Genomic DNA, 22,415 nt, shown 5'->3' with positions numbered 1-22,415 from the left:
CAATTGGGTTGATGACCTTTTTTCTTACAATAGGGACAAGATGGAAAAACATGTGTGTTGTTGTATTTGCTCCTTATGTTGTTTTTACTATGCGAACATTCTCTTTAGTGTGATTTAAAACACCTTTAATTGCATAATTTTCTCTCATTAAGCTTCTTTGTTCTTGTGTTTGTAAGGCATGTATCACCTTTGTCAAAGTAATTATAGACAAATCTTTTTGTGTTTTCTAAGAATGCAATAGATGCTTCATATTTTTCTAGTACCAGTCACTTGAATTTTCTCAACAAGTCTGGAATTGATACTATCTTGTTAGCAATACCCAACAATTTGTTTGAGTATTTTTTAATTCTCAGCCTTCTTCATCTTTTGCATCTCAAACTCCTTTATTTAAAACTTTCATGCCTCAAATTTTCTCGTTCCCTTCATATTCTCCTTTCATATAATCCTAAATTTCTTTGGGAGATTTTAGGGTCATGATCCTTATAAGGATCATTTGTAAACCACCTACAAACAAGCATGACTTTGCATTCTTTCTTGTTTTTGTTTCCTTGTGCTTTTTTATCTGAGCCACAGTGGAATTTTCAGGAAAGGGAAATTTATCTTCCTCCACTACTTCTCGTAAATCTAGCCCATCTAGACATGTTTGCGTTCTTGCTACCCATAGATTATAGCTTTCACCATATAAGTGTGGAGTAATGACTTGTGACATTGAGGGGTAGTCATTGAGTTTATTTTTCATCATAGAACAATGACTTTAATATCACTCTTGGTTATATTTTTCATTCTAAGTGGAGTCATTGAGATATTGTGGTTATATATATACACCATTAGTTTTACACATATAAAACATTTAACACAATTTTTAATCTAAAATCTTAAGATAATAAGTTCATGGATCTTTTATCTTATATAGTATTTAACTTTGTTTAACTTTTATTTTTTCTAGTCGGTAAATTCTATTTAAATGTAAAATAGGATTTGCATATGAAATTATTTTTTTTAAGGCTTTTATATATATATATATATATATATATATATATATATATATATATATATATATATATATATATATATATATATATATATATATGAGTTGTATATGACACGTGAATATTTAATTGTTATTAATGCTTATTTAATTTTTTATAATTATTTATATATTCTCTTTCTTTTTCTTTTATGGATTCATATTTGATTATAATTTGAATAGATGCAAAATATCACAATTTTTTGGTATTATAATATATCTTATAACTACATTCCACCTGTTTTATTTTAATAATATAATTTCAGTACATATTTCTAATTTAGTATTAGCTTAAACGGTTTTTTATTTTTAATCCTTTAAAAACTCCCAAGATGAAGAGAATGAGGTTTGGATCATTAACGTAAAAGTCCATTTTATTATTGTATATTATGAGAAGAAATAAATTCTCTTATACTTTTGGAAAGATGAAACCACTCACAAATTAGAAAATGGATATAAAAAATGGTGTGATGCCAAACATCATATACTGAAGAGATGAAATCACATGTAAAATTAAAATATGCAAGTGTTTGCATTGAACCAAAAAGTCTTTGTAATTATATAGGATCTTTCAAAATATTATCCAATAAAGTAATTATGAAAAATATTAAGATATTAACTCAATTTATTCAAAGAGATTTAAAAGTCACTTCAAAAATTTTCAATTTATTCTCGTGTCATTTATATGTTTTTGTTAAAGATGTTGCACGTAAAAAGAAAATTATATTTTTTTACTCATTATTTATTAGAAAATGATACTTTAACCCACTTTTTTGACCCACTTTTAATTCATCACTTCAATCATCATTAGATCATCACATCACATCATTAAAAAGAATAAAAAAAATAATCTAATGGTGATTAAAACAATGAATTAAAAGTGGATAAAAAAAAGTGGCTTAAAATATCATTTTCCTTATTCATTATGTATTTGTAACAATGGATGTGGTTTTACTTGAAAACATAATATATCTTGCCTTTGAATTTGAACTTATAAAACATGAAATCCAAACACTAGATTATTAGGTTATAAATTGTAGTAATATGGAAGTGATGGAAATTTATATCTTCACAGGTTGGAAGATGACGAAGGAACTCACTTTGGAACTTTGAATTCATCCATATTTGAACCTAACATCGAAGAAATACACGAGTATTTTGGTAGAAATTATCAAAAGGTATAAAAATTGAAGAAATATTTGCGAGTTAAAATAATTCTCGCAGTTTGAAAGGTTTACAAATTCTATAACAACATTTGGATATCACTAAAACAATTACCATATTTTATTTTTGAGAAATCACTAGGACAAGATATCTACACTAAGTCGTAAAGGTAACAAGAAATAAAGTATTTTTAAAATATTTAATTTAATTGAAAATGTAATATTATATATACCCATTTGATGAAAGAAGGTTGAGATTCTCCTTCCTTTTATTTTTCCGGTAAAATAGTATTATATGAATTGTGTCATATTTTGTTAAATTTGTATAACTGTAAAATATTACACTTTCTTTATTATTCTAATTTGCTACGCATAATTTATGTTTGATGCCCATAAGATAAAATTAGACGATGGAATATTAATATAAATTGCCGTCAAATGTCAATTTCTCTTTAAACATATATATAACATTGTAAAAGTTTAATTTTAATTTAATTTTTTATAAAATGTGGAAAATAATAAAGATAGGAAATACAGTACTAAGTAATAAAATAACACAATAATATTATGTTAGCACTTCAAATAATATTTTATTAATGAAAGAAGATATTTATCCCAATATATATAAGAGCCCTCAGATTTGATCACCATCTGGAATGACTATTTTATGCATTACAACCATTCTCCAGCTATAGGCAATAATATATATATATATATATATATATATATATATATATATATATATATTTGTGTGTGTAACCTAATAACTTCTGAATTGTTAATGTCCATTATAGTATTTTTGAATCTGAATCTCTGATGGTAGTTCTTTCCTTTTTGATTGTCCTTCAGACGTTATTATCATATCTTCATTGGCATAAATTTCACTAATCGTGTCTGGGGAAACATAATTAAATTCCTATATACATTGAATATATCTGAGTTGGTGTTCTATTAGCTAGTTTCATGTATGCAAGTTGTTCATTTTTTGTAGGATACCATCACTAATCAAAAACTAAATCTCAGTGACATATCTTGAAGTTTGGAAATTCCAGACATATGATAAAAAAAATTACACTACTAATGTCCCATATCTTCTCACTATAAGACAATTCCCTCATTTTTAAAAGTTATATATTCTAGGCACACCCATTTGTACAAATATTTTTTTTATAGCTCACATTCACTTATCCGCAAACCAATGTCAAAAGCTGTCACTGAAATTTTCTCAAAATTTAATTTTTGGGAAGTTTGAAGGTGAAAGATAGTTATAAACAATATTGAGAAAAATATTCATTTTATATGTCGTAAGGTTTTTAAGACATTAGTTATTATTTTTTCAATAGAAAATTTGTATCAGTACGAAGAGAAAGAAAAAAAGAATATAGATTAATGTATAGTTTATTATTATTATTGTTCTTTTTTTGTGTGTTTGGATGAAGTAATTTAAGAGAGTAATCTATTTATTTGAAAAATTTGATTTTTTTTAAGTAAAATAATTTGTTTGAATGAGAAAATTAAAAAGATATTGAAATTCAAAATTTTCAAGAAGGTAATTCACATTACCTTCTTAAAATACAAAATTCACACAATCATGTATCCTTCTCTAGATCAAATACACAAACAATTCACATGAGTATCATACCAACTACTATTGGAGTGATTCTATAACTTAAACAATAGTGTAATAGTTTTCCTTACCTGTGAAACAACTCAAGAAGTATGAAATTCCACTTCAAGCTATCAGAACGCACAATCAACCTAGGAACAACACATGATCAAGGTATATCATTAGAAGCCACATGCGAGTTAGAATTGCTCACGTGCATGTATAAGAACAATTGACTCAGTCAAATGAACAAAAAATCAACTTACTCAATTGGAGAAATCGACTCGACAGAAGTGGAGAACTCGCCACAAAGATCACCTCAACAATCTTCGATCTTCAAAAAGATGAATACATGATGAGAAATCCTAGAGAAAAGTGAGAGAACTACAAAAAACTTTTTTTGTATTGTGTGTTTATAAATAATAAGACTCGTTTATAAAAATTTTATTTATACTCCAACTTTTTAATATTTTATTAAAATAATCCACTATCATCATTTTAATTCCTTCATCCATCTTAAGATACCATTTTCTATATCTATATATATATATATATATATATATATATATATATATATATATATATAATTTTTAATTATATTTTAAATCTTATAGTTATTTTATATACATAGCGGTAAAATAAAAGAAAGATATAAATTATTCATCGATGCAAAGTTATATATATGTTTCCATGACTTCAACACTGTACAGTAAATTTGTAATATATATTATGCTTTTAACATATTCAAATTATAAATTATACGTATGAAGTAAGTAATAATATATCCTTTATTAAAAAAAATATACAAAATCATTGTAAATATAAATATAATAAAATAAGATAACAAAATAATATGTATTAAATCAACGAATAACTAATCCCCACGACTTCCACAGTTTAAAATGCAAGAAAAAAAAAGATTATGAATAGATAGGCTTCTTGGATTGTACATTATTGGTACGGACGATAACCTTTTCCAAAATTTTATTACACATTGTAATTATATAATGTTATTTTATGTATATATTCTATTGGTAGTTTAGATTAGTTAAATTTGAGAAGTAACTAAATTGTAATCAAATATTGTTTTCGTTATATATTGAATTTCAATGTTACAATTATTTGACTTTAAATTTAACAAATTGATTATTTGTGAATGGTCTTTTCATTAGTTAACTCAATTTATATGACATTAACTAAGTTGGTAAAGTTTACATTGAAGATTTATTAAGAAAATAATTCATTAGACCGAGCCGAGTGTTCCTTTGCATGAAATTCAAGTTCTATTAGTATAATTTTATATGTAAATAATTATACTAACTACATACAGACATGTAAATTTATGTTTTTTTTACTCTTTTAGATACAATCAATTCAAACTTTACTACTACGAAACCTTTCAAAATATTTTTTAGTGAGAGCTCTGCATTTTTTTCAAAATAATTTTTTAAAGCTCTTTTACAAAAATCATATAATCAAGATCATAAATCGACCAATTTATATAGAAAATCATCATTCATTTTCTCTTTAAGCTAAAATTTGTTCAGATCTTAGTTCCATTTTTTTTTCTCAGTTATATTGTTTTTTATTCAAGAGAATTTTCTGTGATAGGGTTTACTTTTTATTATTATCTTTCCTTTATCTTTTTAACGAGGACGATTTCCTATTTCTATATCTATTCATTAGAGAAAAAATTTATTTTCATTTTCATAATCAAACTTAATCGATATTTTGTAACCATTTTCATTCTCATAGGATAATGTGTATTATATATACTCATACTTGTATCGGGATCCATTTTTATATTGTTTCAATATCAATTAATTAATTTTTATAAAATAGTAAAAAATTAGAGTAAGAAAAAAAAAATACTATGAAATATTCAATACTAAAAGGATTATATTCTTATTTTTTCAACATTAGAAAAAAAATTATAATTGTATATACTTTAAATTAAATATCAAATAAAATTTCATAAAAATCAAAAATATTTATTAACATTGTAAATGTTAATGAAACCTAGTTGATAAAATTAAAAAAGTATTTTTAAAAATTATGAAAGGAAAACAAATATTCAAATTAAAAAATATTTTAAATATCTATTTACTTCAATCTTTTAAATGTTGATGAAATACCTTTTTTTTGTATAATAATAAAAGTTATAATATATCATTTGATCAAAATCACACAAAAATAAAGATTAAATTAATAATAATTAAAATTTTATTGTAGATCTTCCATCTTTTGAATTTCAATATATATTGGATGGCGATAAAAAAAATTAATAGTAATTACATTAAATTATTGTATTATAGTAAATAAAATTTATTTATACAATTTTAGTTGTAAGACCCACTTTTATTTCAAGTTTATAGGCCCTGCTTTAGTAAGTAAGGGTCCATAGTCAGCCACCAGTGTTCTTGGGAACCTGTCCAGTTGCTCTCTTACTTTCCAATCTGTCTCCTGTACCCAAGCAGTTCACACTCTTTTCTCCCCTTTCTGAAACAGAAGTTGAGCCAGGGCTCTTGAGAGATCTTCCTCCAAGCTAACCAAACGTTCTTCCTCCAAGTAATTTGAACGTCAAACCCTTATTTTTTCTTCTTTCCCAAGTTCGAATGTGTTGGTTCTGTCATGGATTCTTCCTTAGAACCTCATTTTTGTTCCTGTGATCATATTTTGAGCCCTTTAGATTGCTTCTGGAGTTATGGTGTTCTTTCCGTTAGGGCTTTCTCCCCCTCAAGTTTAGCTCTCAATCAAAGGTAAGAGAAGCTGGGGTTTATAAATTTTCGAAGTGATTTGCTTGTTTTAACTCTAGTATGTGTGTTTTGTTGTTGGACTGATGTTTGCATTGGATTGTGTATTATTTCTGCATTGGTTTTTGGCTTTGCATGTGTGAGCGCAGGTGGGGATCTATTGTTTTCGCCTAAGCGAGAATAGCAGAAACTCGTCCATGCTCTTTGTCTCGAGTTGTCGCCTGAGAGAAGACTTTTCGTTTGTCTGAGCGAGAGTAATCTCGCCTGAGCGAGAGGAATCTCACCTAAGCGGAATGGGTTAGCTTAAGCGAGAACTCTTAGATGTTCTAGTGCTCTCTGATTGCAATCTCGCCCAAGCGAGGATTTTTAGCTTGAGCGAGAGACAGACTCCTGTCGCTTGAGCGAGAGCTCTTTAGCTTAAGCAAGATTGACAACATAATTGTTTTAATTACGTGATTACTTCCATAATCGAATGATTTACATGAATGTTTTATGTGCTATCATGAGACTGAAATTGATATGCTTGGTATGAAATGATGATGGATGTGTGAGAATATATATATATATATATATATATATATATATATATATATATATATATATATATATATATATATATATATATATATATAGTATGAGCTTGACGTAATTCCATTAGTCTCTTGGGGAGACTTTATGGTGGTGTTTTTGTAGTGTATGTAATAAAATAAGGATTCAAGTAAGGTTGCATCCTGACACTCTAATGAATCAATCAGACTCACATAGAGTAGATGGTCCATGTCGTCAGAGTACCATGAGGCCCTAGTCTTTTGCAGGATAATGACCCTAGATGATCATGGATTAACCTTATGTGTGGTCCCATAAGCAATAACTCTGCAAAGCAGTAGAGGCCACAACAATGCAAGCAACCGGTGGATCCGATTTTACTACATGTGTCCGGATAATTGAGTTATAGGGTCTTTTATTGTTTGCTATCATATGTTTTGTGTGCTTACTGATTTGCCGATTTATAATCTGTTTATAATCTACATGCTTATTCATAAAAAAAAATGTTTTTCTATAGTTTACCTTTTTCTCTTTGTGTTTATTTTTTGTTTGATTTTTCCTTTTTGCAATGATCACCAATTTTAGTGTGAGCAGATGTGAAGATCCCTGGTGATCACCATGATCATGGAGACACTGTTGTCTAGTTAGACATGTTGGATCTTGTTGTCTGAGCATATTTTGATGAACCATTTATTTTGTAATTTCTTACTCTGTGAACAATTCTTATTTCATCATGGTGATCACTAGAGTAATTAAATACATTATTTTTGTATTTTTTAACTAGAATGAAGTAATAAAGTAGTAGATTTTTTTATCTAGATAAGTAATTTGTTAATTTTTTTTATCAAACTATAATTTTCCTTACATGAATTGTGTTTAAATCACTAAATAATATTGAAAATATATTTTTTAACCTAAAATTGGTTTTCTTGAAAGTATCAATCGATTCAAAATTAAATATTTTATTCTTTTGTAAAAGGTTTATATATTCGTTAAAAAATTAATTTGTCCCTCGAAAACTCAGCCTATTTAAAAGGAGAAAAGAAGAAGTGAGAAAGCTATATAAAACTTTGGTCAAAATATATATATATATTTTGTTAAAGTTTATAAAAAAATATTAATTAGAAAATAAGTCATTAAGCAAAATGTAAAACATACTAAAATGTCTAATTTTGAACATGAATAAAATAACATTTAAAAGAGTCTGACCGTCATATCTTTTCTCAACTTTATTTCATTGACCCGAATGAATATATTCCTTTATATAAAACTCAGTCTATCACACATTACCGCGTTAAGTTGACACATAATTAAGGTGGAACCCACCTCCTCTGCTAAGACAAATAAACAACAAAAACATTATTTTCATGGTAAAATGTCAAAAAGCACTTACAGACCAGCTAGCAAAAGCAATCTTAACAAAATCAAAACCATACATTGCACCAACAAACGAATCATTCTCCTTCCAAAACGGCAGGAAACAATTTTCACCCATCTTCAAAGTTCAAAAATGGCACAATTTGAACACAAATTGAACAAAAAGCAGGTTGAAGAGAGAACCTAGTCCAACACATTCTTCACACGTACAATTATTATTATTATGTTTTTTTTCTTTTGAAAAGAGTACATAACAACGCGTATGTGTGTTTCTTCTCATTCCTAAACCGTGTTGACAGTGTCATCTGCATTACCCATATTACAAGGAAGACAGAAAAATAAAATGTGCATTAATTTGCATTTCGTTTTTCTCTTCTGGTGCAAGCAAACCAAACAGCGTGGTCTTTGGGTGGGTGGTGTGAAATTGGAAATTGGAAATTGATGAGGACGCAGACTCTACACTCCTCCCCATACTCCATAGTCTCTACCCTTTGAACTTTGAATTAAGCTCTTTTGTTTTGTCCCCTAAACACCAAACCCTTCCAGCTGTCAATATTTTCACTGCATTATATTAATCAAATAAATATCATTACTTATTATAAAATCATTCACTGCATTTAAATCATCGTGCCCCACCACCACCTCCACCCCATTTATGTTCTAACAATTACTGTGTGATTCTTCTTTCCACCATAAAGCCACAAGTATAACAACAAAATGCAGCCATTAAAACTTAATTTGACTTGGTAAATTCAAATTTTAAAACAAATTAGCATCACTCATCTTCTACATATACCCCAGCTAATATTGAGCTATACTCAACAAACAATACAACTCTCTCTCTCCCTTCTCTCTATATCTCTCTTTCTCTCTTTTTTCTGGTTCAAGTTTGAAAAACAAATACACCATGACTATGACAGATGTCTTGAGTGAAGAACAGATTGTTGATTTTAAGGAGGCTTTTGGGTTGTTTGACAAAGATGGAGATGGTGAGCAAAATTTCTCCTTTTTTGGTTGTGTCTATAATTTTCATAAAATGGTATCTATTATTTTGTTCCCTTCAATTCATCTTTTTAGATTGATAGAATTCTTGTCAGTGTCTTATGTTGTGATCAACTGTGTGCTTCTTAGGCTGCATTACTGTGGAAGAACTGGCCACTGTCATTCGGTCGTTGGATCAGAATCCCACAGAAGAAGAGCTCCAAGATATGATAAGTGAAGTCGATGCAGATGGCAATGGAACCATTGAATTTGACGAGTTCTTGAGCTTGATGGCCAAGAAAGTGAAAGTAAATTAAGTTCCTTTTGTTCCATTCATTTTTGTTATGCATATGTATACATAACATTTCAACAAGTCCTATTCAGTTGATATTTGATTTTGTGTGGCCAAAACTTTATCTCCCTTTTCATTGTACAATAATCAAAGACTAAGTTGGTGCTGTGTTCTTTCTCCCTTAGGACACTGATGCAGAAGAAGAGCTCAAAGAGGCTTTCAAGGTTTTTGACAAAGATCAAAATGGTTATATATCAGCTAGTGAGGTATGCTTTTATTTATTTATTTATTTCTCTGTTGTATTGGTTTTCTTTCTTTCATGACAAGATCATTGGAAATCTTCATTGTCATCACATCATAGATTTCTGAAAATTTTGATAAGAACAATGTAGGTGGACCAAGATAAGTTGCAAATTTAGTTTACAGCTCTTTTAATTTGAAAGAGTTAAAGCTCTTTACATATTTTCTTTCTACCTAAATAATTATAGAGAAAGAAAGTTTTCAACTTCTTTCTCATCTTTTAAATTACAAGTTTAAATTTTAATAACCAAAAAACTGACTATTATATTCAGAACTTAAAAGCTCATGGCATTCTTTCACCAAATGTTCAATGACAGCTTTTTGATCTTCCACTTTTAAAATAATATATATATTTTTAGTATTATCTAGACTCAAGAAACATGCAAAATTTTGTAATTTATATATGTAAAAACTACACAACTAGGACAGTAGACCGTACTTCCGCATGCACTGAATATCAGTTGCTTGATTAAAATATATATGCATCGGGTTTGACATTTGAGTGTTGTAGAGAATCTTATATTTCTTTTTTTTTTTCTCTCACTCAAGTATATATATATAAAAGTTATACACACATGTAGCTACTATATGACAGTGGTGAAAAGATTTATATTTGTTTCTGGGTTGTGCAGTTGAGACATGTCATGATCAACCTAGGAGAAAAACTGACAGATGAGGAAGTGGAGCAGATGATTAAAGAAGCAGATTTGGACGGTGATGGCCAAGTTAACTATGATGAATTTGTCAAGATGATGATGACAGTTAGATGAAGCACTCACCTAATTGAATTGGATAAATTTATTATTCAAATTTCATTCGCTTCCAATCTTCTTCTCAGAAAATAATGTGTTGTTATTATTGTTTGTTTGTTGTATTGTATTGTACTTAGCAATGACCAAGTAGTAGAGTGGCTAGTCAACCAACCCCCTTGGATTTGATCCATTCCAACTCAAAATTAAATTACCATTCTTGTAATTTTGGTTCAATATTTTCTGTATTCCCAGAGTAAGAAAGCCTTGATTGTTTCATATTTAGCATTAGATATGTATGACTTTTACCAAGTGACACGAGTCTCATGTTATATCAATTGGTAGTTTGTTGCTTAGGTCCACGATGTTTTGTTTTTTTCATCCAGAGAATGATGTATGAGGTTTATGAACAAGGAAATATATGATGCACTTATAAAATCAATAAAAAGTGTTTTCGATGTAGAACTTCCAACAAAAAGTACTACATTGACAAGTTTAAGATTCTATTAAACCTATTTTGGGTTGTGGACTATTAATTTTCTCTTAACGAAATCAAACACCGACTAGTAAACAAGAAGAATGTAGAAATAGGAATAGAGTTCATTCTTGGTGCAGATCAAGTCTCACGTAATCACAATTTTTTTGGTAAACGAAGTTCAATACAATGTTCTTGGTTTTGGATCTAGCACAAAGCTTTAAACCATAATGGTACTTTGATTTCACAGTGGATAAGAATTGGTAAGAAACAGGGAAAGGCATAGTCATAGGCAGTTGAATAGTTGAACATTGAAAATAGAGACAAACTACAGTAAGTACATATATCTTCAGGTCCAAAGTAGAAAGCCTTCAAATGCATTAATCAAAAGCTGGTGGATCTAACTTCATGAGGCACTGACATGTTTGATTTTCTCCTATCTGTGATTTTGTGTAGGTGGCAGGAAGACTTTTGGTCTTGTTTGGACTGTTCTATTTGTGACTGTTAACAAATAACCAGACATCTGATTCATGATTTGTACCTAACAAACTAGAACTGCAGTGTTCTAACATTTCTCTTTTGAAAGCTTTTTTATTTTAATGGGCTAAGTATTTTTTTTAATTCTTGAATATCGATGTGAAATTAAAATTTATTTTTGTCTGAAATTTTAATATATTTTGGTTTTTAAATTTTAAAAATGAATGAATATAGTCTTTTTAGTTCAATTAAATTAAATTTTTTTATGTGTTAAATATATTTTCTGATACATATTAAAACGAAAATGCGTCAAATTATATAAACAATTCGAATATTAGCATGAAATGAAACATGTTTAACATGTCAAAAAAATCTAAAGTAATTTAATTAAAAGAATTATATCCACTCATTTTAAAAGTTTAAAGACTTAAATGTATCAAACTTTTAGACAGAAAAAAGTATTAATTTTGCATGTAGGGACTATTAACATATTTAACCGTAATTTAATTCTATAACTATATATGCAAACTTGCATTGCATCCCTTCTCTAAAGTTTAAAACACTAGAAATAGTAGAGGAGAATATTTATGTATATAAGAATATATAAGAGTGTGAAAGGAAAAGACGTGTGTTTTTTTTTTTTTTTTATAGGACTTGTTTGTTTATTAACTTAATAAGAATTCGTTTTTTTAACATTTTTTTCAACTTTAATCTTTAAATAATTTTAAATTATCATTAATCTAAATTTAATTATTTCATAAATTAAAATAATTATTTTATTAATTTAATAATTATTTTTTAAATTCAAATAATTTATTCATAACAATTAATTATTCTAATAATAAAAAGTATACATATCCTCTTCTTAAATCATCTTTTCTTACCATAAATCTCTTATTCAATTCTAGTCATTTTGAAGATTCACTATCGCTAGAGTAATCTACACGAAGAGCTCTACCAAAACCCTCCTTTCAATTTCTCTTAATGGTGAATTCGAATTCTTGCCCATTCTTTACATGTAGCAATTTGTTTTCTCCTACATGCAATCTTTTTTGCTTTGAATGTTACTTCCATTCATCCTTTGGTTGAGACTCTAATGTTGTGTCTTGATCGTCATTTGGGTCTTTTGTTGTGTAGATACAGTGTTTTAATGTGTGGAGCTATTTAGGGAGTAAAGAACAGTGTTAGGTCAAGACTATAACGTAAGGGAAGCTATTTTGTTTGCAAATTTAATGCTTTATTGTTGAAGTATAAAACATAGGTTTGATTTTTTTGTGTGAATGTTGATAAAGCTTGAAAAAGTCTCCAAGAGTGATGAAATTTTAATGAATGATGTTTACAGTGGTGATGATTTTCTTTTGTGTGAAAAAAGTTAAGACTGTTGTAAGAGGAAGAGAATTTGATTTGTGATTTGTAATTATTAAGGGTAGATGAAAATGCTGGATGAGATAAATTAATTCGTGGATACTACAATTGTCGTTATGAAATTTGTACAATCAGATGTTGTAAAAGTTTTTATAGTAGAATTTTTGGAGAATGAGTATGATTTTTGTGAAATTTATGATTTAATGGTTTTTGCGGGTCTAGTTGCTTGAAGGACTTTGATTAGTGGCGGATTATAGTTGTGACAGGAGGGGCCATGGCCCCCCAAATTTTTTAAAATTATATGTAATATATTATTAAGAATTAATTAAATTTAAATTAAGTAAAAAATTTATTTTTTTATAAAACACAATATATAATAATAATAAATAACAAAATATAAAATTAAATATATTAAAGAATAAAAAAACATAAAATATTATTCTTTTATTATTTTTTTAGTTTTTGATCGATTGTATTTGTTTTTTATTTTCACATGTTCTCTTCTATTTATTAAGAAAAAATAGGAAGTTAAATACATATTGCTCTAGTTTCTTATATCTTCTCTTTCATTATTGAAGAAAAAAGATTTAATTCTCTTGTATCATAAAATATTAGTTTAAAATTTAGTATTTGTTTTGAATCTCATAAGCCTTGTATATTATTTTTTATGAATATAAAATGAAAAGTAATGTATTATATGTTTTTTTCATAACTGATTTTTAACTGTGACTTAATTATCATAAAATAATACATTCATTTCTTGAAGACTGATAAAAGGGAAGCTACATGTGAAAAGACCAATTCAACCTCAATTGTTCAATTAGATAAGTCAATCACTTTTTAAGATTGGAAGAGTTACAGGTGAGAAGTTTCATATTAATTCTTTGAAATATAATATAGGAAATGCTCTTAAATATAATAATATCTCAACTATCATTTAGAATGGGGTCTATATTCAATACGATTTCAAAACTATAATTTTTTAAAGAAAAACATCCAAGAAGAGTTCAATATTAATACTAAGTTATGTACTCTTGTTATATTAATGACAATAATTAAATATGTAAATTTTAACTATATTATTTTGATCCCTCCAAAAATTTTTGGTTAAGATTTACTATTGGCTTTGATGTAGTAAGATGATTTTACTTATGACCTTTATCTTGTGCGAAGGAAGGGGTAATATTTTTCTAAATGATTTGTCTTGTGTGCTTCCTGTGTGACTATGAATGTATTAACATATGTTTGGCAATGCATGTATAAATTGAATTATAAAATTTTAAATAAATATATTTATTTTAAATTATTATAAAATTGTTTTTATTTTTAAAGCAACTCTAACGTTTATCTATAAATTATAGATATATAAATATTTAAAACAAAATTTAAATAAATATCAGTGCAAAATATACATTTAAATGAACTTAATTTTGTTAAAAATATCAATTATAATAAAAATATCATTGTAAAATATTTATAAAAATTAAATTTGATGTAGGGATGAAATTGATTCAGTTTTAAAAAAATTGGGACCAAATTGAGACAGAATAACAAATACAGGTACTACATTGAGACTTCTCACATCCAATAGTGATACGTGACATTGTCACTGCCGAATCACATTGTTTTGCCACGTGGCATAATGTCATATTGACACGTGACAAATTTTTTTAAAATTATAAAAAGAAATAAATTAAAAAAAATCAGAAAAATCATGTACTGACACGTGACACATAGTTAACACCGTTACTGTACTACTAACGGAAAGAACCTGATTGCAACGAATTTTCCAAAATAAAAACTTCATTGAGTCAAATAAAAATAAAGGGACATACTTCAGATTTCGCTACAAAAATATAGACTTATATAATGATTTAACCTTTTATATATTATACAGTAGTATTGCTTTTACTGAATATGTACAATACATATAAATTAGTAGAATTCTGAATACATAAAAATAATAAATAACAATAAACATTAAAAGAAATTAATTTTTTTTCTCATACTTTCTTATTTTTTATTTTATATCAATGTAAAACATTATGCTTATTATATAAAAATATTTAATTTAAATAAAAATTAAAAAAAAGTTAATATCTTAATAAAGAAAGGTGTATTAGATAGTTAAAACAATCTTATTATTAATAATAATAATTTTATAACAGTTATATATAATATTAAATGAAAATATTCCAAACCATTGCATTCAATATTATAATTACTTTAAAAATAAAGAGAAAAAAATAATATAAGAATAGTTAAAATGCAACATCTTAATTTTGAGGTTTTAATAATCATTACAATTTAATGTGTTAAAATTTATAGAATAATAAAATTAATTATCTTTAAATATTTTATTCTTGCTTTATGATGTATTGAATTGTAATAATACAAATTCTAAATCTAAAACAAAAAATAATAATAAATCACAAAAAAAAAATTACAATAACTACCTAAGTTCAAGTTTTACATTCTATTATAACATAAACATAAGAGTTCTTTTGTGAATAAGAAAAATATTTTTCTTAAATTTTCTTCTTAACTTAAAATTTAAGTAGTTAAATAAATAAATTAGTTTTTTAATTCTTTGACGTGAATGATTGTTTCAAAAACTATTATAATTTTGTTACTTAAAAATAATTTGTTTAGTTTCCAAGATTCTAAACCTTGGCATCCAAAATTTAATTTTTAACACATTTTTTAATGATTTTTTAATACTATTTTAAATTCAATCTTTTATATCAACCATGGTTCAAAGTTACTAGATCTGGCCTTTTCCAATAAATTATTGCATATAAATTAAAAAAAGAAAAACACTAAAGATAATAAATGAACAGTTATCAGTCCTGTTGATGAAAAGGTAGATGGGTGATGTGTGTGACATACAAGTAAATTTATGAGAGTAAATAAATTTGTTAGAAACCTTTTAAAAATAAGTAATAAGACAATACAAAATAATATTTTATAAGAAAACTAGTTTCACTTTTAAAAGGCGACCCACACAAAACCGAAAGCATGTATAGTATAGGACATCTCAGTCTAGTTGCTATATCTGGGTTTTCAGGTTTGGACATTGAAACCAGTATTCGGTGTATCGGTTCATGTAAAATCTTATTATAGTTCATACGTCTTTATCTATTATAATTTCTAATTTTATAATTTTAATTTTATTCTATATAATATAATTATTTATTAAATTTTTAAAAATTAACAGTTAATTTTACATATTTTTTATAAAATTTTTATTTTTTTTATTCATTAATAATTATTTTTTAATATTTTTTCATTTATTTTATTTTATCTTTAATAAATATAAATTTATTTTGTATATTAATTTAACAATATTATAATATCATTATTTACTAATATAATATTATATTTATTCTGATATACATAAAAAAACAGGAAATACACAAAATAGATTAATAGGTTAGTGTTTGAGGTGTGAAAATATTGAATTATAGAACTAAATACCTACTACTACCACATCACCTAAGGGGTCATTTTCTCTAACCTATATATACTCTTATTAGAACTAATTTTGGTGAATACAAAGTTACATGTTAAACTTTTCCCTTTTTGAATGTATAACTACCAAGAATTCGAATTTAAAACTAGTGATTGAACTAAGACAACTACCCCAGCAAAGTTCAATAACTATTTCACACAAATCCATTCACAAACTTTTGGTCCACTTCAATTTGTTCTGCTTGAATCAATCCATCCTGTGTATGGGACCAACACAATCAATTAAGGTCAAATTCCGTCATTAAATTCTTTTAGTGCATTTCAAGAGTTTCTTAAAGAAATTTCAAATTTAAATGCATTAATATTGCTGTTTTGAGTGGAGTTTCTTGTCAGTATTTAATGTGATTATTTATCACCTATATTCTAGTTATAAAATGATGACAAAAACATTCACAGTTATAAAATTACTCTTTTCCTCGCAATCTGATATACTGATAATGAAAGGAAAAAAGTAAATGATGCAAACAAAGCTTAACTTGATCTGGAATTCAATAAATTTTACCCAACACAAACTAACTTAATAAATTTGTATTTAGGGATTTTAGGTATGTTCTCTTCCACATGAAATCATCGTGTAATATATTCATATGAGATATCCCTGTAGAATCAAGAATTGTGAGGCTATATTAGAAAAAAGAGAACAATTTAAACTATTTAAACTTGTTTAAGAGACATTGTTATTCTCATAAACTTTTGGTTCATGCTTTATACAAGATGGTATGAAAATTAGAGGGGAGGAGTGGACACAAAAAAGGTGAAGGTATGGTTAAACATAGGAGTTAATCTTAGTTGTCAATCGGTACGTTCGAAGCATTGTCCGTTCTGGAATATAAATTTCATGATTTTATCATTAAAAGACACTTCAAATAATGGAATAAAAAATAAATATTTAAATTATCATAGATCTATATTTTTAAATAATGTGAGACTATTGAACGCAAGAAAAACAAATTATATACTTAAATCATATGATGAAGATATAATTGTGTAGATTCTCACATTTCGGTTGATATATATAAATGATCCATGTTAGATGAAATTTTTTAGTGACAGTAAAACGAGTAAATTTTAATCTTATAATCATATATTAATATTAATTAAACTATTGAATGGTTAGTATTATGAGTATATTTATATTTTAATTACAATAAAATTAAAGGTTAAGTGATTCAGCAGAGTGGTTTAGAAACTCCTATTGGTTTTAAATTCTTATGAATGAAAAAGCTTAATGTGAAAGGAAAAAAGATACAGTTATCCACTTGAAAGAAGAAAATAACCAAACAAAAATAATAATAATACAAACTATAAAAAAAGAAGGTAAAGAATATGATCATATTGTTTGATGGCCAAAAGAGGGAAGAGGAAAGGGAGAGGTTCCTTTGCATCCTTACTCATAATAAGGCATGCTTCCTTACCTTCATCTTTGGTCAATAATTTAATCAAATCATAACATGCATCTCATAATCCGTTTATTTTTTAAACATAATGATTTGGGATTTGTTTTGGATTCGTTTCTATCAATGAATCATATATATATACTAAATTGATATGTATAGTAAATTCACTGATTTTTCTTTAATAACTATTTTAAACCCACATTTAGTTATCATAGATAGTGTATTTATTGATTTTAATAATCATTATGCTAAAATGAAAAATGAAAAATAAAAAATATTTAATAGAGTTACAGCTCGACCTAAAATTGAGTTCTGTGAAAGCTTATAAATATTTTAATTTTATGATAAATATAGATATATATTTAAAATAATTGAAAAGTACTACTATTTTTAAATTCTTTTATAAAAAACAGCTTTTTGAGTCTTTTCTTTTAAATATCAAAACCTTTTTCAAAACCTTTTTCTTAAGAAAAACGCAAGTGTCCCGTCATTCTGGAAAATATATATATATATATATATATATATATATATATATATATATATATATATATATATTGTTGGGAATAGTCCAAGTGTGAGTCAAAAAAGTCTCACATTGGATAGAAAAGACAAAGTTAAACACTATATAAGAATAAAGACCTATAACAACATTGCCTTAAGGTTTTGGTGTAAAAGTGGTGTCTAAGGTCTTATATGTGTAAGACTAATGTCATATAACCGTATAGAACCACAATCTCTCAATGACCATAACTATGCCATGACCATGACTATAAACCATATATGAAAAAATATAACCTATCATATATATATATATATATATATATATATATATATATATATATATATATATATATATATATATATATATTATATTTAGTACAAACTTAAGTATATGAATAATAGCGGGGTCCATTCTAGGTAGTCTTTTAATATGATATTAATGCTTCCGAAGATACGAAAAGATTGAGTATAATTAGTAGTTTATCACTTCCCACATGAAGCACCAAGAAGTGAATCAGGAAATGGTGGTGCAGCCACAAAAAACCAGCAACAAACTAATTCTGCCAATAATAATTTCAATAACAAATTTTATGGTCAAATTATAATTGAACAGTAGGAATATTTTCTCATGATCAAGAAGGACATTCATTTCTTGAAGTTTGATGTCACTAAAAAAATCATATATCATTTACAGACACCATTTACAGACCTGGTGGGTTAATTGGAAGCAAAACAAACTTACCTGAAGGATCTGATACTCATCGATCAACCGGTTCAGTTCATCTAAAATCTGCAACCCCCATATATGAAATTAAATTTCCAGAGACAAAATTCGAGTCTCTATGAAGGAAGATTAAGAAAAGGAACTCATCATATCTCATTAGCTGGTTTATTGAACTTGAACAAAAGCCCATTAGAATTGGCGCATTCAAACAAAGCCTTAGCAGTCATTTCCCTCTCAAACCTCCAAATATAGTTTAACCCCACCAGAAGCTCAGTTATGGCGGCCTCAGTCTTATCTTTGTTGGCGAAGAACAAAGTCTGTAACAGCAATACATTGGTCTTGGCCACCAAATTGTGTTGTTCAAAGCTTCTCTCACTTTGCCATTTGATCATGTTGTGTGCCAAAGGTGATAACCATCCCAATATTCTTCCCAAAGCGTCCCTCCATTCCGCAGCAAGAACAGGATCACTAGCACAAAACCCCACTCCTCTTAGTCTCCCTCTCAACCCCCACCTTATGCTCCTCGGCAACATACCATATAAATCATCTCTTGCATCTACTCCAACCAAGTGAGGTGACTTTATCATCTTCTCCATCACTATTATCAAATTTGCATAGTGTAAAGCCAAACCTGAAGCTCCCAAAGTGCTCTCCGGTGGTTTAAGAAGCTTCGAGTTGGCCTCAAAAAACCCACTTTCCATATCTTCATTCACCGCTTCATTAAACTTTGAGTCTTCCTCTAATAACCCAGAAACAACAAAATCATTAGGGTTTTGATCAGATGGATAAACAGTGGCCGAAGTAGATAAGGTACGTGACAGACAAGGCATGCGTTGACCGATTCCGAACACAACCTTAATCCTTGCTAAAACAGTGAAACTGAACCTTACAAGGAGCACGACAACGCTGTCGAAGCTCCTGCTCCAAAGGGATCTTTCTTTGAGATCCTTTACCTCTTGCTTCTGCCAGAAAATCTTCTGCTGAAGTTCGTAGAGTTTTTGCTGGTCTTTACTCCCAACGTTGTTGGCGTCAGCGTGGTTCAGAGCTTTTCTGAAGCCGCTTTCCAGAACCGCGAGCTCCTCCATTTCGCGGTAGAGTGCTGCCGTAAGCGTCACGTAACGCTCCATCTTCTTGAGCTTTGATTCGGTTTCTTTTGGGCCCGGAAGGGCCCACCCTTTTAGGTCGCAGCCTGAGTCCGCGAACTCGAGGAAGGCCTGCTGGAAGGAGCGCAGGTTGGGGTCCTCGCAGCGCGCGCTGAGTCGGGTCACCGAGTTCGCCACGACACGGAGCGACTCGGCGAACTCGGCGCAGGCGAGTCCGAGGAGGAAGGACTCGTCGTTAGAGATGATCTTCCTCACACCCTCGAGGTTGAGGGCGTCGTTTCGGATGCGGACGACGGTGGCGTCGGAGAGCGAGTGCCAGAGATGGAGGAGTTTCGACATGACGCCGGCGATCTCGAACGCCAACACGCCGACGTTTGGTTTGGACTTGAACGAGGGTTTCTTCTTCAGCAGCTTGGGCGGAACCGAGTCGAAGCTATTTGATATGGCGGTTTTGACCTTGACAAGGAGCGTTTCGAAGGCCATGGTTGAGTTTGAGGTGAACTTCCTCCAGGTGATTTGAGGGTTAAGCGTTGAACTAGAGTAAAGTAACGTGTACCATGTGTTTGAGAAAATGCGTATGAAAAAGTGGGATAGATAAATAAATAAATAATTGAGGAGTGGGAAGGTTTTGGTGCAGAGCGATAAGGATAAAGAAGAAGAGGATTGAAAAATGCTGGAGAGGCTCGTGGGGTGTTCGATCAAGAGTGGGTGCTACCAAGAGAGTGATTGTGTTTATTAACGCAAGAAAGAGAGAGAGAGAGAAAGAGGTGAGTGTGGTTAAAGTATTTAAAACCACATGCAGTGGCAGGGCGTGATGGATTGTTGCATCAGAGGGTGTGTTTCTGGTCTAAGGTTCAGTCGCTCTAAGAAGCGCGTGGAAGTTGTGATTATGATTTATGAAGCTTGAAGCTCCTCCTCCGGTGTGTTCTTTTCTGTGTGTTTAAGTTGGGGGTTGGGATTTTATGTTTTGGTTTTTACTTTGTGGATTTTTAGTCTCTTGGTTGTTGAATTATTGATACATGCTACTACTATGTAGTTGTTGGTAAATGAAACTTTTCTGTTATGTTTGTGTTTGGATGCAAAGAAACACTTTTGTTTCAATGTTATTGTATGCTTTTAGGATTGAGGGCCATGTCATTATTGCTGCCTCGCTCCTCCCTTTTATTTTCGTGTTCGTAAAAAGCAATTGGTTTCGCCTCTGAGATTATTACCCTAAAATTACGAATTTCGATTATTACCCTAATGAGATGTGAGAATGCTATAGTGTCAAAACAAAAGCCTGTATTCATTGCTCCTTCATCAATTCCATTGACTAATAATATATTTCTTAAATCTTTATAGAGGTCCAAGGTTCACTTATGGCAATTTCAATTATTTAAGATTGTGAGATCATCATTGAGAATAAAACCAGGTAGAGATATAGTGATCTCTGACGATAATTTTGTTGGCATTACACATCATATTTAGAAATAACCAAAAAAAAGGAAGAAATTCATTAACAAAATCAGTTATACATAACATCAAACGTAACATAATCATTTATATGCGTTTATGATTATCCCACACATCAAATGGGCACAGAATATTCCTATAGCTAGCTAGCATGCATGTGCCTATGAATTCCACTTTCACAGTTTGACCACTTAACTACATCCCAAACATATTGGCAATACTAATTCCCCTTCTCTTTAATTAACTGTTTAACTTCCTGTAATGCCTTTTGTTTGCATCAAACAATTATGGAAATTCCAAACAAGTAATGTCAATTGCTAAAAACAGAAAGCAGTGGTGTGAGTGCGATTTGTGTGAATAATTAATGGGATGAAGTTTGACTAGGAATAGTTACTAGATGGAGGAAGGTGGCACAAACATGTAGATAGTGGTGTGAAAGAGAGGATATTTTGTTGTTAGAGACGGTATATAAATATTTTTTTATGGGTAAATATTAGTTGTTAGTTTTTGTTAGTGAAAAAAATTGTTACAGGTTGCACAATTGTCTTTGGCGGAAGAGACCAGGTGGCCAAGTTATAATGAGTGAGATCACTAGT

The 22,415-nt window shown here is 28.7% G+C and overlaps 2 protein-coding genes across 2 annotated transcripts; one reads left to right on the top strand and one right to left on the bottom strand.

Moving 5' to 3' along the window:
• The first annotated feature begins 9,163 nt into the window (after positions 1-9,163).
• LOC114190353 (calmodulin-1-like) lies at positions 9,164-11,031 on the top strand. The gene is made up of 4 exons (XM_028079201.2): positions 9,164-9,461; positions 9,604-9,761; positions 9,931-10,011; positions 10,678-11,031. Exons 1-4 carry the CDS (start codon positions 9,380-9,382, stop codon positions 10,813-10,815), a joined length of 459 nt encoding a protein of 152 aa, XP_027935002.1. The 5' UTR covers positions 9,164-9,379; the 3' UTR covers positions 10,816-11,031.
• An 8,130-nt stretch (positions 11,032-19,161) lies between these two features.
• LOC114192496 (protein PSK SIMULATOR 1-like) lies at positions 19,162-21,381 on the bottom strand. The gene has a single exon (XM_028082235.2). It carries the CDS (start codon positions 20,848-20,850, stop codon positions 19,411-19,413), a length of 1,440 nt encoding a protein of 479 aa, XP_027938036.1. The 5' UTR covers positions 20,851-21,381; the 3' UTR covers positions 19,162-19,410.
• Between the last annotated feature and the right edge of the window lie 1,034 nt (positions 21,382-22,415).

This window comes from Vigna unguiculata, chromosome 7 (assembly GCF_037176805.1).
Source record: "Vigna unguiculata cultivar grain cowpea cultivar isolate G323 ecotype 2 chromosome 7, ASM3717680v1, whole genome shotgun sequence".
NCBI classification, from domain to species: Eukaryota; Viridiplantae; Streptophyta; class Magnoliopsida; order Fabales; family Fabaceae; genus Vigna; species Vigna unguiculata.
The sequence above is the reverse complement of the archived record's forward strand: the minus strand, read 5'-3'. Positions and strand labels throughout refer to the sequence as shown.

Excerpts from the sequence above, each read along its gene's own strand:
- LOC114192496 (XM_028082235.2), bottom strand. The coding sequence starts at position 20,850 with ATGGCCTTCGAAACGCTCCTTGTCAAGGTCAAAACCGCCATATCAAAT.
- LOC114190353 (XM_028079201.2), top strand. The coding sequence starts at position 9,380 with ATGACTATGACAGATGTCTTGAGTGAAGAACAGATTGTTGATTTTAAG. Across the intron at positions 9,762-9,930 it reads TGATGGCCAAGAAAGTGAAA|GACACTGATGCAGAAGAAGA; the intron begins GTAAATTAAGTT and ends TTTCTCCCTTAG. Across the intron at positions 10,012-10,677 it reads GTTATATATCAGCTAGTGAG|TTGAGACATGTCATGATCAA; the intron begins GTATGCTTTTAT and ends TGGGTTGTGCAG.